The sequence below is a fragment of the Calliopsis andreniformis genome, chromosome 8 (genome assembly GCF_051401765.1).
Source record: "Calliopsis andreniformis isolate RMS-2024a chromosome 8, iyCalAndr_principal, whole genome shotgun sequence".
Taxonomy (NCBI): domain Eukaryota; kingdom Metazoa; phylum Arthropoda; class Insecta; order Hymenoptera; family Andrenidae; genus Calliopsis; species Calliopsis andreniformis.
The window spans coordinates 9836312-9851433 of record NC_135069.1 but is presented as its reverse complement, the minus strand read 5'-3'; the positions used below and the strand labels follow the sequence as shown (position 1 = coordinate 9851433).

Sequence of the window (15122 nt, the reverse complement as noted above, 5' to 3'; positions counted from 1 at the left end):
ATTCGATAATGTTAAGCTACGTCTACACTATTTGACAAAACACTGTTATGTAAGAAACTTATTTCTAACTTTACTTCCATAACTTGTCACTAGATTTTGTAGTGATTTAAACATTCGCGTTATGCAATCCTATCGAAAGAACAAAGTAGCTTAAGTGAAAATTCTGGAAATCCATTTCCATGTCAACTTCAGCTCACATATCAGTTTCTTAGAGACAAAAATAATGGCTATTTTTTGGCTCCATTACATTTGAATAATTACAGAAAAAATAACATTTTATCGAACAATAAGAAACATGTTCTGACCAGAAGTCAGATTGAGACGAAAATGGAAAATATTTTATAATGTTGTTACAATATTTGGATTGATTAACATCATTATATGACAATATAAACGTTTTCCAACTTTGTTTGGTTTTTATCAACACTGAATAACAAATTTCTCTACAACAGAAGAAATATTTTAATTGTATGTAAAATTTTTATTTTTTGTTTTTAGACAAGTTTTACTTTATGTACAATGTAACAAAGTGTTATGTTACATAATATAGACGCAGCTTCAGTAAATACATTGGGGTTCTTAGACATCAGTACTCGTTACACTGATTTCGCGTTTTGCATTTGCAGTGTCACTATCATGTTTAATACCTGTGTCATTTTTCATTGATGTCATTTTGAGAATGATTTGCTACTTTAATGTCTTATTCAAATTCTAACCAAATTATAAATATTAATGTCCTACTTCAATCCCAACACGCGTGTTCCTTGTTACTTAGTATCTACTCTAGAATACTACTGTTGCGTTAAAGGTTTATAGATTGAGCACGTCCTTAAACAATTATGGAGGGTTGATACTTACAAATTTTAGTGAAATGTTAAATAAGACAGTGATATATATTATTTATTCGCTATAATCCTACAAATCAGTAAAAGTTAGAAAAGAGAAGAATCTTTTTCAAGTGAAATTATGATTCGATAATTAAATTTTATTTTATCAAAAGAGACAGTTACAAAAAGGGATAAGAGAATAATCAGTGAGTCTACAACAAGAATATACTTTAATCTACTGGCCAACCATAGATCGAAATAGTGCTCGAAATAATTCATTTAAACAGTAGTGAAAATTGCAATTTATCTATTTTTTATGAGATCGTAAAGTGACACCAGGAAGCTCCTGCAGCTCTCTGAATAATTATGTGACTAGATACGATGATATTGAAGTTATGTTAATTATACGATAATTAAAATAATTTTTACATATCCCACAATAGGATATTACATCATACAAGGTTAGAAACAGTTCAAAAATCTACTTTCCTATGCGGCCTTATCTTCATTTAAAAGCTGTCGGGTATTTAATAATATCGTTTTAATGAAATTTTAACAAATAAACGAATAAGTAAAAGAGATAAATTCTTGGTTGTAAGATAAATCAACATAATTCACATTTCTTAAAAATATGAGTTTACATTTTAAAAGAGATTTAGAAAATAGTTTAGAGAATAGTTTCACGCTTATAAACTGAGCTAATCATCAAATAAGACACAAATCCCACTTAACTTGATGCTTGAAACTTTAAATTGTGCTATCTTGAAAATGAAAACGTGCAACTATGTAATTTTGCCTGACAGTCACAAAAATAATGATCGTTCATCCAGGGTTAAAAGTTAACTCTCCACCGAATTGTTCTACAATATCAATAATTAATTCTCAATTCCACTGTACAAATTGAAATACATGTATTCGTATTTATTTTCAAACGCGAAATATCTCTGTAATAAAGTATTTATGAAACATTGATTTTCTTGTATTGACTTCTATATCCTGTGTTACTTGATTTTTTCTACACACAGAAAGTTTCATTTAATCATCTTTAAAATTTCTGATTATTGACGATTTATATTGTAAAATGGAAGCTCACTGAAGATAGTAGGTGTTCTAATATTTTTGAATCGGGATGTACCTACCAAGTATAAAGGCAAGTAGTATTCAGTGAATACTAGAAAAGTACTGCCACACAGGGCACTAAAAAACAGTAATACAGAGCGTTAAGAAATAAAATATGCTAGATGAGTTTTCCACTTTCCATTTTCTGCTTGCAACGTTCCACAAATTGTGGAATTTCCTTTTACAACCTTTTTCTTTTGATACCTATGTATATCCTTTGTTACCCATTACGGGACTTTAAAAGTTATGATCACGTTTGTGAGCATTCGTCGCCAGCAATATGGTCTTATATTTTTACTTATCAGCTTCAGTGTACACAGCATTATCGGAAATTCTCATAAAAATGCAAGTCGTAAAGACCAGGCATTCCCTTGTATTTTACGCTGTCCATAATCACATTATCATCTTTGACCACGATTCACATATTTTGATATCATTCTTATATTATTTTATAAATTTAAGTCAAAATTTATTTAACTTGGAAACCTAATCTTCATTTCGTTAACCAGCCATCCGCGATCCTACTCCCACCAATAAAAATCAATGCAGACCCAAACTGTTTTACCGACGGCTGGGACTGAAAAAGTAAGTCCCAGAATTACCAAAGTTTGGTGTGAAAAAGTAGGCCCCATTATTACCGACGGGAGGAGCCTACCCTTCACCCCTGTAACATCAGCCCATCCCCTTGGCACTAATGAGTTAGAACCCGCATATATCCACTACTCTTAAAATTCTTTTCATTAATAAAAAATTATTCTAGTTGAAACCTTTTTTATTCAAAAAAGACTACTTTAAATTCTCTTTTTATTAAAAAAGAAACTACTTTAAATTCTCTTCCTATTCATTCTCTACTATTTATTTCATTTAAAAATTTTACTTTAATCATTTCAAATTGTAAATCAATCTCGAGCGAATCCGTCGTCAAAGAATACATTCTACAAAATAATAAAAGAAAAAAATATTCAAGTTCATTACTTGACAACGCCACGAAATGCCTTCTTGTACACGAAACACAACATACATATGTACTTTTTTTTCAGTCGATCGAACTTTCATGGAAAAATATAAGACTTTAATATGCCTTTAAAAATATTAAATAATTATTACGCTCACGCATTAGTAGATAATAAATATATGTATAGATTAAATATCACATTTATATTATTAATACAGTTTCAATTTCATCATTATTTTAAATGTTGTCGCATAAACCTACCTAAACTTTCAAATTCTTAACACTGGACATTAAATCTTTAAATTTTATTTAAAATTGCAATAAAACAAAATAGAAAGTACTTACATCATTCTTCAAGTTTCAATGCCCGAACTCACCAACCCAGGAACCCGTCTCGAATTCAAAACATGTACAGCAATATGGAGTCTTTTAAGAAATCTGAAACACAAAAATAAAAATTTGAAACAAATATATTTCTATAATCATAAATGTGTTATATGAATACATATTATACTGCAAAAAACTCTTCTGCATTTGAAAATCAGTTTTCAGAATTATTAACTTCTTCGGTTTTCGAATTTGAAATTTTAAACTTCAAATTTTAATTTGTATGTTCGATTTAAATTTTTGGAAAATAAAATACCACTTACATTATTCTTCACATTTCAGTGTTTGAACCCACGAACACAGGAACTCACCATTGTTAATTACAACAGAATGTCTATAACAGAAATAAAAGCATGAACTTAAGATTAATGTATCTGTATAATTAAAGATGTGTTGTACGAACTCAAAATATATTACAAAATATTAAGTAAAGCACAGAATCACAAAAAATAGTGAATGAATTTTTAATAACAAATATCTTGATGTTACGTAGAAATAGTAGCACAGAATAAACAAGGGGATTAAATGTTAGTAATTAAAACTGATTAAATGTCAATCGATACACTACACCTACACTATTAGTCACGAAGTTATCAAGACATGTTATCTCTCCAATGTTCACGGAATAAATGACGACCCTTCGTTCGTATCAGGTAGCTGAACAAAATAGTTCTTAGGTGGGGGAATACCAACCACCGCTACAAATTGTATTGTTTTGGAAATCGTTAAGGCCACTAAATATTTCAAATATTTACAACACCCAAGTTCCAGTGAAACCAGATTAAAACAGGGGCAATAAAACCATAAAAATGACCATAAAATAATGAACTAATTTGTGACCTATTTCCTAACACATTCCCAATATTATTTATATTTTAGACACTTGTGTTTCTACAGTTTGAAACTCAGACTAAAATGTTTTATGAAATTCAGAAATATATTGAACGATACATATAAAATTGCTACTTGATGATGTACTAATAGGTTATATATTTTAGAAACAAACAAAAATGCAACAAATTTTGTAATAATATCAAAGAAAATTGTAAAAACTTACCTTTGAGATTAGCTCTACTCTCCTACGTCGTTTCGTTCGAAATGGACTGCGCGCGCAACTTCGAGAATCGATAGAGTATGAGAAATCCTCAAATGACGACCAGTGATGACTACAGCGCCAATCCTTATACGAAACAGTAAGATATGGACGAGAGATTCTCAAAGGGGGACTACGGTTACCGCCAATAACGACTTTACAAAGCAAAATGTAGAATTTTCTATCACCCATCTGTGATACACAAAACAAAGTACAATGAGAATTAGTAAAATACAGAAAATATTATTTGTTTTGTCTCCGAAATTATGAAAATATATAATGTAATTACAATTTATGAAATGCGTCATACAATAGATAATATAACTATATATCAACCATATTTTATTATAAAATGTGTAAAAAAATGGAAATAGCATTCAAAATTAGTTAAATTTACATAAAATAACAAAGGTAAGAAAAAATGTTGGCTGAAATATATCGATGAATACTTCTAAATTGAAAAACAAGAAGTAAAAATTTGTTAAGTACTATTCATTAAAATTTATTGAAAATAACGTTGATTTTTCGTTAAATATGTAATAGCATGTTAAAATTAAAATTATATACCTTTAAAAGTAGTCAGAAACCGCTAAGAATAGAATTAAACACGACGAGAGATGCACACGTCTGCTGTTCATGGTGTCTAGATACAAAATGACTTTAAAGATGGCTGCCGGATTGAACAATAATGGCGGGAGAAGATAAACATTTTTTATAAATGCACAATTCATTCAACTTTAACTTAATATACTTAATACACTAATTAGAATAGAAATATTCTTTAAAGTTATATCACATAACTGATCTAAATGAGGGAGTAAAAACAAAAATGAACTTTTAAATTTTTTATTTTTTTTCTGCATAATGACTATGCTATCGTACTATTTTGCACAATATAAATTATATTCACATTAAATTCTTTCAATTTTGAAAGACCGAAATATCAGTTATATATATATATCTCTTGAAATGAATTACTGTTGATCATATAAAATTAAAATATAAGAGAATGTTTGCTTATGTGAAACGTTCTCTTAGTAGACTTTGTATTTTTCGTACATACACAAAGTAAGTTTTTTTACTCGTAAAACGTTTACCACATTATTTGAAATATATGGTACAATGAAATATATTACAATGAACATTGCTGTAACAGGTCTTGTAATTGCGCGTATCGCATTTGTAACACACGTTCTCGCTCTGTTTGTCTGTTAACATCTTCCATGAGTGCGTTCACTCGTCTTGGCACCGCAGCTTCTTCTTGAGTTTGCAAAAATTTGAACGTTGAAAGCTCTAAATGCGCTTGCTCTATTTGTTCCCACAAGTCGTGCAACTGTTTCGTTAATACCTGTGCTCTAGTCTATCATAAAAAAAGATATGTATTAGCATCAGTTATAAGTATTGTGAGATGATTTAAATATTTTAAAAAGAATATGTACCTGGTAACCTCCAGTAAAAACTTTCAACTTTTTCTCCATCCTTGCTGCTCGTTTAGCCTCCCCAGTCATATGCATGCGATTTTCTTCTAATTTTCTTTCGCATGCTTCTACTCTGTCTTTTTTTGAAGCCAATGTCGCTCGCGTATATCGTTTCTGCGTTTCCAAATACAATATCTAAAAAAGAAACATTAGAAATTAGTGTTATAATATAAAATATTAACAATTCAGACATAAAATATATTCTAGTACCTGTGACAAACATTCTTCCCATACAGTTGTGTAGGAATCTAAACTGAGTTCACCGTGTGCCATACCTTCTTTCACGACTGTCATTTCATCGGTTAAAAGCTTTTTAGCCTAAAATAAGCGTTAACATTATATTACTAACATAAATCTAAAAATACCACATGATAAAAGTAACGTACAGCAGTAAGTTCATCTTCTTCAAAATTAACATATGGGTGTTGTTCCAAATAAGCTTGAGCATGAGCTATTGAGCTTGAAGCACCTTTACGATTTTGCTGCACAGGATTCTGTAGTGCGTCATACTGAAGCATCGTGATCATTTCTCTTTTAATTAATTCTTCTGCCTAAAATTAAGTAACTATTAGAATATTTATAGTTTCTTCAGATAATCAATATTTATTTATATCATTATACCCTTTGTAAGTCCGTTAATGGTGTATCCATAAATGGCCTTAAAATATTCATATTTACATCAACTGGTCGTGGTAAATCTCGTTGTATAACTTGTGATCTACGAGCTAATTCCTTCTTTCCTATAAAATGTATGAAAACGTTACTATATGTGGAATTCAGAAATATTTCTGTTTAAATAGTTACACACTCTGTTCTATCAATTCTTGCTGTTGCCTAGCATCTATATCAGCCTGATCTTCGACGATCTCAGTCGTAGGTGCGGTGGCATTTTCATCTTTCGTATCCCCTTCAGGAACTACTATTTCATAATCGTTACGCGGTACTGGAAGAGCACTCAAACCAGCACGTAATTGTTCTTTCACTTGTTTCTGGATCACAGGAGTTTCTGATCCTTCGACGCCTTCATCCGGGTTAATACTGAGCTTATCGCGAACTGGTGTAGCAGCTAGGACTCCGTTTTGCGTTCGCACGGAAGCTGGTGTGTTAAATGAATTCACTGGAGTACCGTCGCTGCGTTGTGAACGGAAAGGTGTAGCCAAAATCGTATTTGGAGTTGCCACAGCATTTGCAGAAGGCACAACACCAGTAAAATCTGAATTATTTAGTGGAGTATTTAAACCACCTGCGAAAAATAAAGAGGTTAATATCCCTGACATATTATTCCTAAAGAAAATTAAACAAACCTTTTAGTGGAGTGTCAACATGAGTAAGAGCCATAACATTTTGAGCTTCTTGAAGAATTCTATCTGCAGCAGCTGGCGTTCGAGGAGTAACGGCTGCGTTTGTTGGTAAAGAATAATCGGCCAATAAACTGTCTGATAATGTAATACCACTTTCAGTTGCAACTTCACGAGCAACCTATTACAAGCAACATAAATTAAAGATAATGTATAAAGTATATAAATTTCTTTAATGTTCAAATGATGTGTACCTCTGATGCTCTACCAAGTTTAACAACTTGTTGCAATTCTTGATCAGATATTTGTGGTTCTGGTAAAACCAATTTGCTCCTTTTCTTTATCGGTTCTTCATTATTAAGCATTCCCATAGGAATGTCATTTTCTTTGCGTTGCTTTAATTTTTGTTTGTCTTTTCTGCGCTCCATTTCCTCTTTTTCTTGCCTTAATTCTCCATCTAAATGCTGCTGTCTCATTCTTGAAAAATCAATAGCAAGTGGATCAACATGCTCATTCGATGTATCATAAAATCCAGGTGCTGGTCGTTTCTCAAAGGGAATTTCAGAATTGTAATTCACTCCACGTTTACGTTTGTTCTTTTGTGACACAGTGATACCCGCAGCTCTCAGTTCCCTACGTTTTTGTAGGGCAGCAAGTCTACGAGCTTCCTCTAACTGTTTTTCTCTGGCTTTACGTTTTGCTTTTTTACCTTGAGTGTTTGCAAGTCTAGCACGAGCCTCAGACAACATTTCCAATTCTAAAAATTAATATATTTATTTTTACTGCACATAAGAAATAACGTATTCTAATATCAAAATTACCATCTTCATCCATGTCTTTAGGATCAGGTCTGGCAGGTTTTGTTTCTGGATTTGGATCAATTTCTCCTGGTTTTAGTTTACGAGGGTCATCTGCAGCATCATCACCTTCTTCCTTCTTTTGAGCTTGATCACTAATAGAAAACAGAATAAAAAATATGTATCTTGCAGTTAAAACAAAGTTTGGGTTTACAAAATTTCTGTAACTTACAGTAAGTATTCATAACGTTCTAAACATTGTGCAGCTGTGCGCCCAATAATGGGCGCGATTGTTCTCCACTGTGTAGGCATTAACTTTGCAAGATGAAGAAGTTTTTCATCTTCTTCTCTACTCCATTCTGTTTTCTTAATACTTGGATCCAACCATTCAAACCAACGTGCTTTACATTGTTTAGCAGATTTCCTGTGTAAAAGAGATGCTATCCGACTCCACTGATTTTTGCCATATTTCATAACAGCAGCTTTCAAAATTTCATCCTAGAAAAGAGAAAACAAATATTAAATAGAAGAAGCATTTTTGTAATCCAAACGTATATTTTAGGTTAGAAATTAAGTCTTACCTCGGTGTTACGCCAAACACCACCCTTTATCATAATACGCGGCATTTTTTATGTATTCTTTATTGTCATTTACAAAAAAAGATAAAATATTCAATTTCTGCTGATTGTCTGCGTTCGTTATACTACTGATGACATTATACAATTAACAACTTCATCAGGAATATCAGGATCAAAACCACTACCGCTAACCCTTAACCACAGCAGCCTTGCGAGTCGCGAGTTGCGACTTGCGATAGCAGAGACATCGGTAAATAACGGAAACAAGGTAACATCAATACCAAACCTGAAACTACCTACATAGATAAATATTTTTTACTAATTTATATACTATGTATTTAAGTTATATTATTCTTATATGAATTTTAGAATATACAGACATCATATATAAAAACCACGTAATTTATTAGTAACAAATTATTTTTGATAATATACAATGAGCATATACATTTATATATTTACATGTAATAACTTATAAGTTGTAATATCATAAAGAATAATTAAATTAAAGATGTTTCTGATTGTTACCTCTTTAAAAATTTATATTTATGTAGGAATCAGAAATTCTTTTTTTAAGTACAAATTAAATTTCAATAAAAGATTAGGCAAAATATTATTTTTATAGCATACAATAGACCTAAAAACTTAATTTATATATCTTGTTTTTATTTACTTAATTAATAAATCTTTAGTACACGCTTTACAAAATTAATATTTATGATGTATATTAAATTAAAACTATGTTCTAATTGTATATTCTATACTATTTACTGATTCTTTACTCAAATATATGAATTTTTAATTCTTGCAGATAAATATGTTTTAAGTTTCTAATCTTTTTATACATTTTTGGTGTTACTTTATCTACTTATGGAATAAATAAAAGTTTAAATATATTATTTCTATTATACTTTACTTTTATCTCCTTAAACATAATTATGTACATTATACAGATATAAATCATTTAGCATGGATATCTACATCAGCTCACTTTCTGAGGCAGTGAATTGATTATTGTATTTCTTTATGACATTGAAATAAAGCTACATGGGAATAAGAAATGTTAATCATAAGCATGCTGTACAGAACAATATATGTACACATATACATATACATACATTTGTATAATGATTAAATAATTTAAATATTAATATATCTGTACACTAAAAGAATATTCAATAATGAATATTCAGTTGAAGTTTTTAAATTCTAAATTACATTTTCATCAAGTTTCATTTAATTTAGTGTAATTAAAAATAATTTTATGTACCTATCTATTTACACCATATGTTGTCTACAATTTCTATCCTTAATTATTGATTTACAGAATATTATTGATATTAATTATTTTGTCATTTAAGTACATTTCATTATGTACATCAGCTTCATTAATGATATGTAAAAAAACCAATTTGCAACTTAATATTTCTGAATTTCAATTTTAAGGTTTCCAACTAAGAAAACTGTCCTGTATAACTATCTGTTTAAATATGCTATGTGTAACAGATTGAGGAGTTTTACGATTACGCTGAGCTTCAAAAATGTATGAAACCTTTTCTCTTGCTTCACTTCGAGAAATGTCACCCCTAAGACCTAGTAATCTAACTAAATGGTCTTCAGTCATATCTGGATATTTTTCAACCAAAGAATGTAAATCAAGAGAAAGAATTTCTGAATCTTCACAACGTAATACTTCAGCAAGACGTTTAATTATTTCGAAAGGAGAATTAAAGTTTCCCACTTTAGGAGCTATTCTATCAAAAAAGTTTTTTAGCTTATCAGCTTCTGACATTATTTTAGATGTGCATGTTAAACACTCATCATATGTTTTCAAAGATATTTTTCGTTGTAACATAGCAGAAATATAACGTTTTGCAATAAGATTTTGTGCTTCTGTAATAACGTATTCAAAGTTTTTTGGGCACAAATGATTATAATCCTGAAAATAATCTTCTAAAGTAACGCAAATGGTCTCAACTGGTATAGGAGATGATAACCACTTTGGAGTGACCAAATCTTGAAATTGTAACTCTAAATCCAAAAAAGATTCTTCAAGTAGTATAGCTGCAGCTTCATTTCGTAACTGTTGATAATTTGATAAGAGATTTTCAAATTTAACAGTAGCATCTCCACTGGTGTTAGGAACCCAGTAATGCTGTTTCATTTGTTGTGCTAATTCCGTAAATTGTAAACAATTATTAACGATTGTAATCATGTGATGTGTGAAGTAAGGTACCTGACTTCTATCCTCAAAATGTCTGTTTTTAAATTCCAATATTGCTTGTCTATACATAAATCCATATTTAATGACTTGTTCAATACAAAGCACTAATGCTTTTGCTGTTAGGTCTGCACTAATTGTTTTTGTTACTTGAAGATTTTGATCAATCATTTGAAATATAATTACAGGTGCTGCTGTGTGGTAGTAAGCTTCCTGTGTGCTTCCTTCTGGCAATATTCCACACCACCAATCAATTTTTTCAGTTTCTAAAGTCTTCCTCATCCAGTCCTCATAGTTTTGGCACATATTTTTCAAATATTTTTCTTGAAGATCATTTATGATCTCTGGACTCAGTAATGGACCAATATCGCTTGTATCAATATTTAACTCCGAATGTTGCATCAATTCTGGTCCAGTGTAAGTATTCATAATCCACGACAATAAAGAAACATATTCATTTCCTTCTAAACCATTAGCAATTATATCTTTCAAATGTTGAGACAAGCTTGTGTGGTACATTTTAACAAAAGTTCTTACAATGTTCCACCAAGGTGGAAAGCAGGGTTCACATAAAGTTTTAGCAACTCTCAAGTCTTCCAAAATTAAAAGCCTTGTAAGTTCTAAGTACCTAACTAACCACATCTTATTATCTACCCTTTCCTCTACATGAGTTCCTTCAATTCTATTGGCCACAGCTTTTTCAAGAACTTTCATTGACATTTCTTTCCATTTCTTAGGCCTTCCCGGTGGCATAAATCCACTTTGTTTATGCCTTTGGATAGCAAAATGATCTGCTTTCTCTTCCCTTTCTATAATCCTTAATGCAGTTACAATAACAGTAGGTTCTTTTCTCACAGTATTTAACGTACGACTTAGTACTAATCTGATTTGTTTTTCCATTAATTGTGAAAGCATTTCAACATCTTCTAAATAAGCCTTTAACATAACTGTATCAGCTGGGGATTGATTTGGAAGCTTATGAAGTTCATACAGTAAATCGTCCCTTGAATTTTCTAGATCCATAATGCTCTGGTGAGCATGCAAAAGTTTGCCTTCATTTATCCATTGCTTAGTCTTTTCAACGCTATCAGGCACAGTAAACGTATGTTTCAAATTCTCTTTGGCAGTAACGTATTGTGAGTGACGCATGTTCTCTTCTTGAACAGCTTGCAATTTTGCGTTGAGCTCTGGGATTTTATCGAATAACTCACCCATATCGTTTAAATATTGCTTTATGGAAGCAATACTTTCTAAGGAACTTTCAAGCTGTTCGAAGCCCACACGAACTCCATCTAATTGACTCTGCATTGCGGTTTTGAGCATAGTTTCCACGGAAGCTTTTTTCCGACTTATTCTACGTTTGTACATATCAATCTTTTCCAATTGACCTGGACGTTGCAATAAATTCGATACATATTTTGTTGCCCTTGCTTTGGCTTCTTCCTCCAGTTTTTGTAAATCCTCCATTTTCAAAATCGTTTTTGTTGTATAAAATTAATGCTTGTAAAAAATTTGGAACAAGGATTCCCAGTTGATTAAATTTATTCAAACAATAGGCGTACGTGATTATTTTGACATTTGCAAAATCTTGGTTAAGTATCTTAAGATGCGTTTACATCGGACAGATGGTTCGTCAATTTTCATAACATAAAGGAACATCTGCAAAGATGTAATTTTGTTATGATGTAAACTCACATTTAACAAAAAATTTACAAATTGGCTGTTCTCCAATAAGAACTATGCATTCAAATATTTAATATTCAATTGCATGATCCATCAAATATTATACAGGGTCATTGTGGTAATTAGACCAGGCTCTGGCCAGAAGAGTCTGACCTAGTTTCCAGGATCACCCTGTATAGATCGTGTTTATTGTTTAAGTAAAGAAAATACAGAAATTGCATTCTGTATTACTATTTTTATAGAATTTTGAACGCTGTTTAGTAACACAAATGCATTCTTTAAGAAGATTATCAGGGTCAGTAAACCAATACTGCAGATGCTACTTAAGGAGATGTTTAACCTCTAAACCGGCTGAAAACAAAGAAGTTGAAAATAATGAAATTGAACAAAAGGGTAAATAATTGCTTTGAAAGTAGAATGCTTTAAATGCAATTATTAAATTGTAACAGTAAATGTAAAATGAATACGAATATATTAAATGAATTATTAAATGATACGAATATATATTTATTAGATTCAGAATATTTTTGTTATATATCTTATCATGGATTATTTATTACTTGATTACATAAAACTTATATGCTACTGTATCATTTCAGAGCCAAGTATTATAGTACAACATTATGAAGGTGTTACCACAATTGGTATAAATCGTCCTGATAAAAAGAATTGTTTAAATGTCGAGACTGCTCATAAATTAGCTGAAGAATTAGATAAATTTGAACAGGATGAAAAGGCTATAGCTGGTGTGCTTCATGGTATTGGTGGTAACTTTTGTAGTGGTTACGACCTTATGGAAATTGCTGAATATGATGGAAACAATGAGGAAAGGCTAGCACATTATGGACCATTGGTAATATAAATACAAGCATAAATGTATTATATTTAGAAAAGTATTTTATATTAACTACTTGTTTATTTTGTAGGCTAATAAAGTTGAATTAAATAAAAAGCCTTTAGTAGCTGCTATAGATGGCTATGCTGTAGGTGTAGGATTTGAATTGGCTTTAATGTGTGATATAAGAATAGTAGAAGATTGTGCAGTGCTAGGATTTTTAAATAGACGTTTCGGAATTCCTATATTAACTGGTGGTACTGTTCGTTTACCTGCTTTAATTGGATACTCAAGAGCTATGGAAATGATTTTAACAGGCAGAGCAATTTCAGCAGAAGAAGCATTACAGTGGGGCCTGGCTACTAGACACACAAGTGTCGGAGCAGGTACAGTTTACAAATTAATACGTTATGAAAAGGATACAACGTATAAAACATAAATATATGAATTTTTATTTACAGTTTTAGGTGAAGCAATAACTTTAGCAAAATCATTTGTTAAATTTCCTCAAAGTGTACTGCTTGCAGACCGTACTTCTGCACATTTTGCTACATTTTCTGCTAAACAGCTAGAAGAAGCTCTTCAATTTGAGAAAGATAATGCATCTCATTTACTATTTGAAGAAGGTGTTAAGGGAGCAAAACGATTTTTTGCAGAAGGAATAGGAAGACATGGAAAATTTCATAATTTAACTACAAGAAATGATTCTATTAAAGAATTTGACAAGAAACTCCTGTAAAATTTTTAAGACTGAATATTGTTATACATAATATAGTTTACGATTTTTAAAAAGAAACAAATGCTCCAACTGTACATAGAGATCTCTATAAACTAGTAGCGCTGTTTTAAGTACATTTAAAATTTTGTAACACTGTAATAAACATTTAATTTAATTTAGTATATTAATATTGTACCGTTTTATTTTCGTTACTGTTTTTCTTTTTGGATCCAGATTTAACAGATGTACTTTTTCTTTGCGAAACATGTGTCTTTGATATCATATCAGAACACCTCTTTGCTGCTTTTCCAGTAAGAAGTGGTATGAAATTTATCATTTGACCGTCTGAATCTCCTATATAAACAACATTTTCATAATAAGTAGTATTTTATGTGTTGCATGTACTTACGTTCAAATGTAACTACGAAGTATGTAACGTTTGCTTGGAAAACATTGAGACCAGATATGTGAGGTTCGAGGAAAGACACCTTTCTTAGTTGACAATTAATTTCATCACATAAATCAAATTCGGCTGTAAATGTACACTTTGTATTATAACTTAAAAATGATTAAAAAAAAATAAATGTAATGTTTTATTACTATTTAATTTCTTAGACGCGTTTAAACTTATTTGCCTTACTTGTGTCACTTAATCCTACTATATCTCGTATATAATTTAATATTAATTTTAATGGACAATTAATATTGACTAATAATTCTCTTTCTGGTTCCTCCAATTGGATATTTTTCTCGTCAGTCTTTCCAGGTGCTGGAAACAAAATATTTAAAATATAATCTTACAATATACATAAAATACTCTTACTAGAATATTTAATTTGAATAATTGTCATAATTTGATCATGAAATTCAAATTACGCAGTTTTTCATGAAATGTATCGCACTATACGAAGTTAAAATAATTGAATGTTATTCGATATTTAACTGTTATTAGATTTCAATTTTATATACGATGGGACACTTGTATTTTTTGTGAAATTATTAACGAAAGATCGAGTCGGATTTACGAAGCTAATCTAGACAGCGTTCTGAACAATATAGGCTTAAAATTTTAGGCTTGTCCTTAAATAGTCTGAAATATAATATACAGAGAATAAAATCTTCTATTCTCATTC

The 15122-nt window shown here is 30.6% G+C and overlaps 3 protein-coding genes across 3 annotated transcripts; 1 reads left to right on the top strand and 2 right to left on the bottom strand.

Moving 5' to 3' along the window:
- Positions 1-5211: 5211 nt before the first annotated feature.
- Positions 5212-8734, bottom strand: Cdc5 (cell division cycle protein 21). The gene is made up of 11 exons (XM_076382921.1): positions 8536-8734; positions 8187-8452; positions 7979-8109; positions 7412-7914; positions 7164-7338; positions 6668-7102; positions 6481-6599; positions 6246-6410; positions 6070-6177; positions 5821-5994; positions 5212-5741 (listed from the first exon to the last, which is right to left on the bottom strand). The coding sequence occupies exons 1-11, from the start codon at positions 8578-8580 to the stop codon at positions 5514-5516; spliced, it is 2349 nt and encodes a 782-aa protein (XP_076239036.1). The 5' UTR covers positions 8581-8734; the 3' UTR covers positions 5212-5513.
- A 610-nt stretch (positions 8735-9344) lies between these two features.
- Positions 9345-12525, bottom strand: Sec6 (Exocyst complex component Sec6). The gene has a single exon (XM_076383044.1). It carries the CDS (start codon positions 12218-12220, stop codon positions 9974-9976), a length of 2247 nt encoding a protein of 748 aa, XP_076239159.1. The 5' UTR covers positions 12221-12525; the 3' UTR covers positions 9345-9973.
- Positions 12526-12602: 77 nt separating this feature from the next.
- Positions 12603-14591, top strand: LOC143182257 (short-chain-enoyl-CoA hydratase). The gene is made up of 4 exons (XM_076383150.1): positions 12603-12829; positions 13036-13289; positions 13363-13657; positions 13733-14591. Exons 1-4 carry the CDS (start codon positions 12706-12708, stop codon positions 14008-14010), a joined length of 951 nt encoding a protein of 316 aa, XP_076239265.1. The 5' UTR covers positions 12603-12705; the 3' UTR covers positions 14011-14591.
- Positions 14592-15122: the final 531 nt, after the last annotated feature.

Coding starts and splice junctions, on each gene's coding strand:
- Cdc5 (XM_076382921.1), bottom strand. CDS start 8,580: ATGCCGCGTATTATGATAAAGGGTGGTGTTTGGCGTAACACCGAG. Junction 6,600..6,667: donor GCAAGAATTGATAGAACAGA/GTGTGTAACTAT, acceptor TACATTTTATAG/GAAAGAAGGAATTAGCTCGT. Junction 5,742..5,820: donor TTTTTACTGGAGGTTACCAG/GTACATATTCTT, acceptor TTTTTATGATAG/ACTAGAGCACAGGTATTAAC.
- Sec6 (XM_076383044.1), bottom strand. CDS start 12,220: ATGGAGGATTTACAAAAACTGGAGGAAGAAGCCAAAGCAAGGGCAACA.
- LOC143182257 (XM_076383150.1), top strand. CDS start 12,706: ATGCATTCTTTAAGAAGATTATCAGGGTCAGTAAACCAATACTGCAGA. Junction 12,830..13,035: donor TAATGAAATTGAACAAAAGG/GTAAATAATTGC, acceptor GTATCATTTCAG/AGCCAAGTATTATAGTACAA. Junction 13,290..13,362: donor TAGCACATTATGGACCATTG/GTAATATAAATA, acceptor TTTATTTTGTAG/GCTAATAAAGTTGAATTAAA.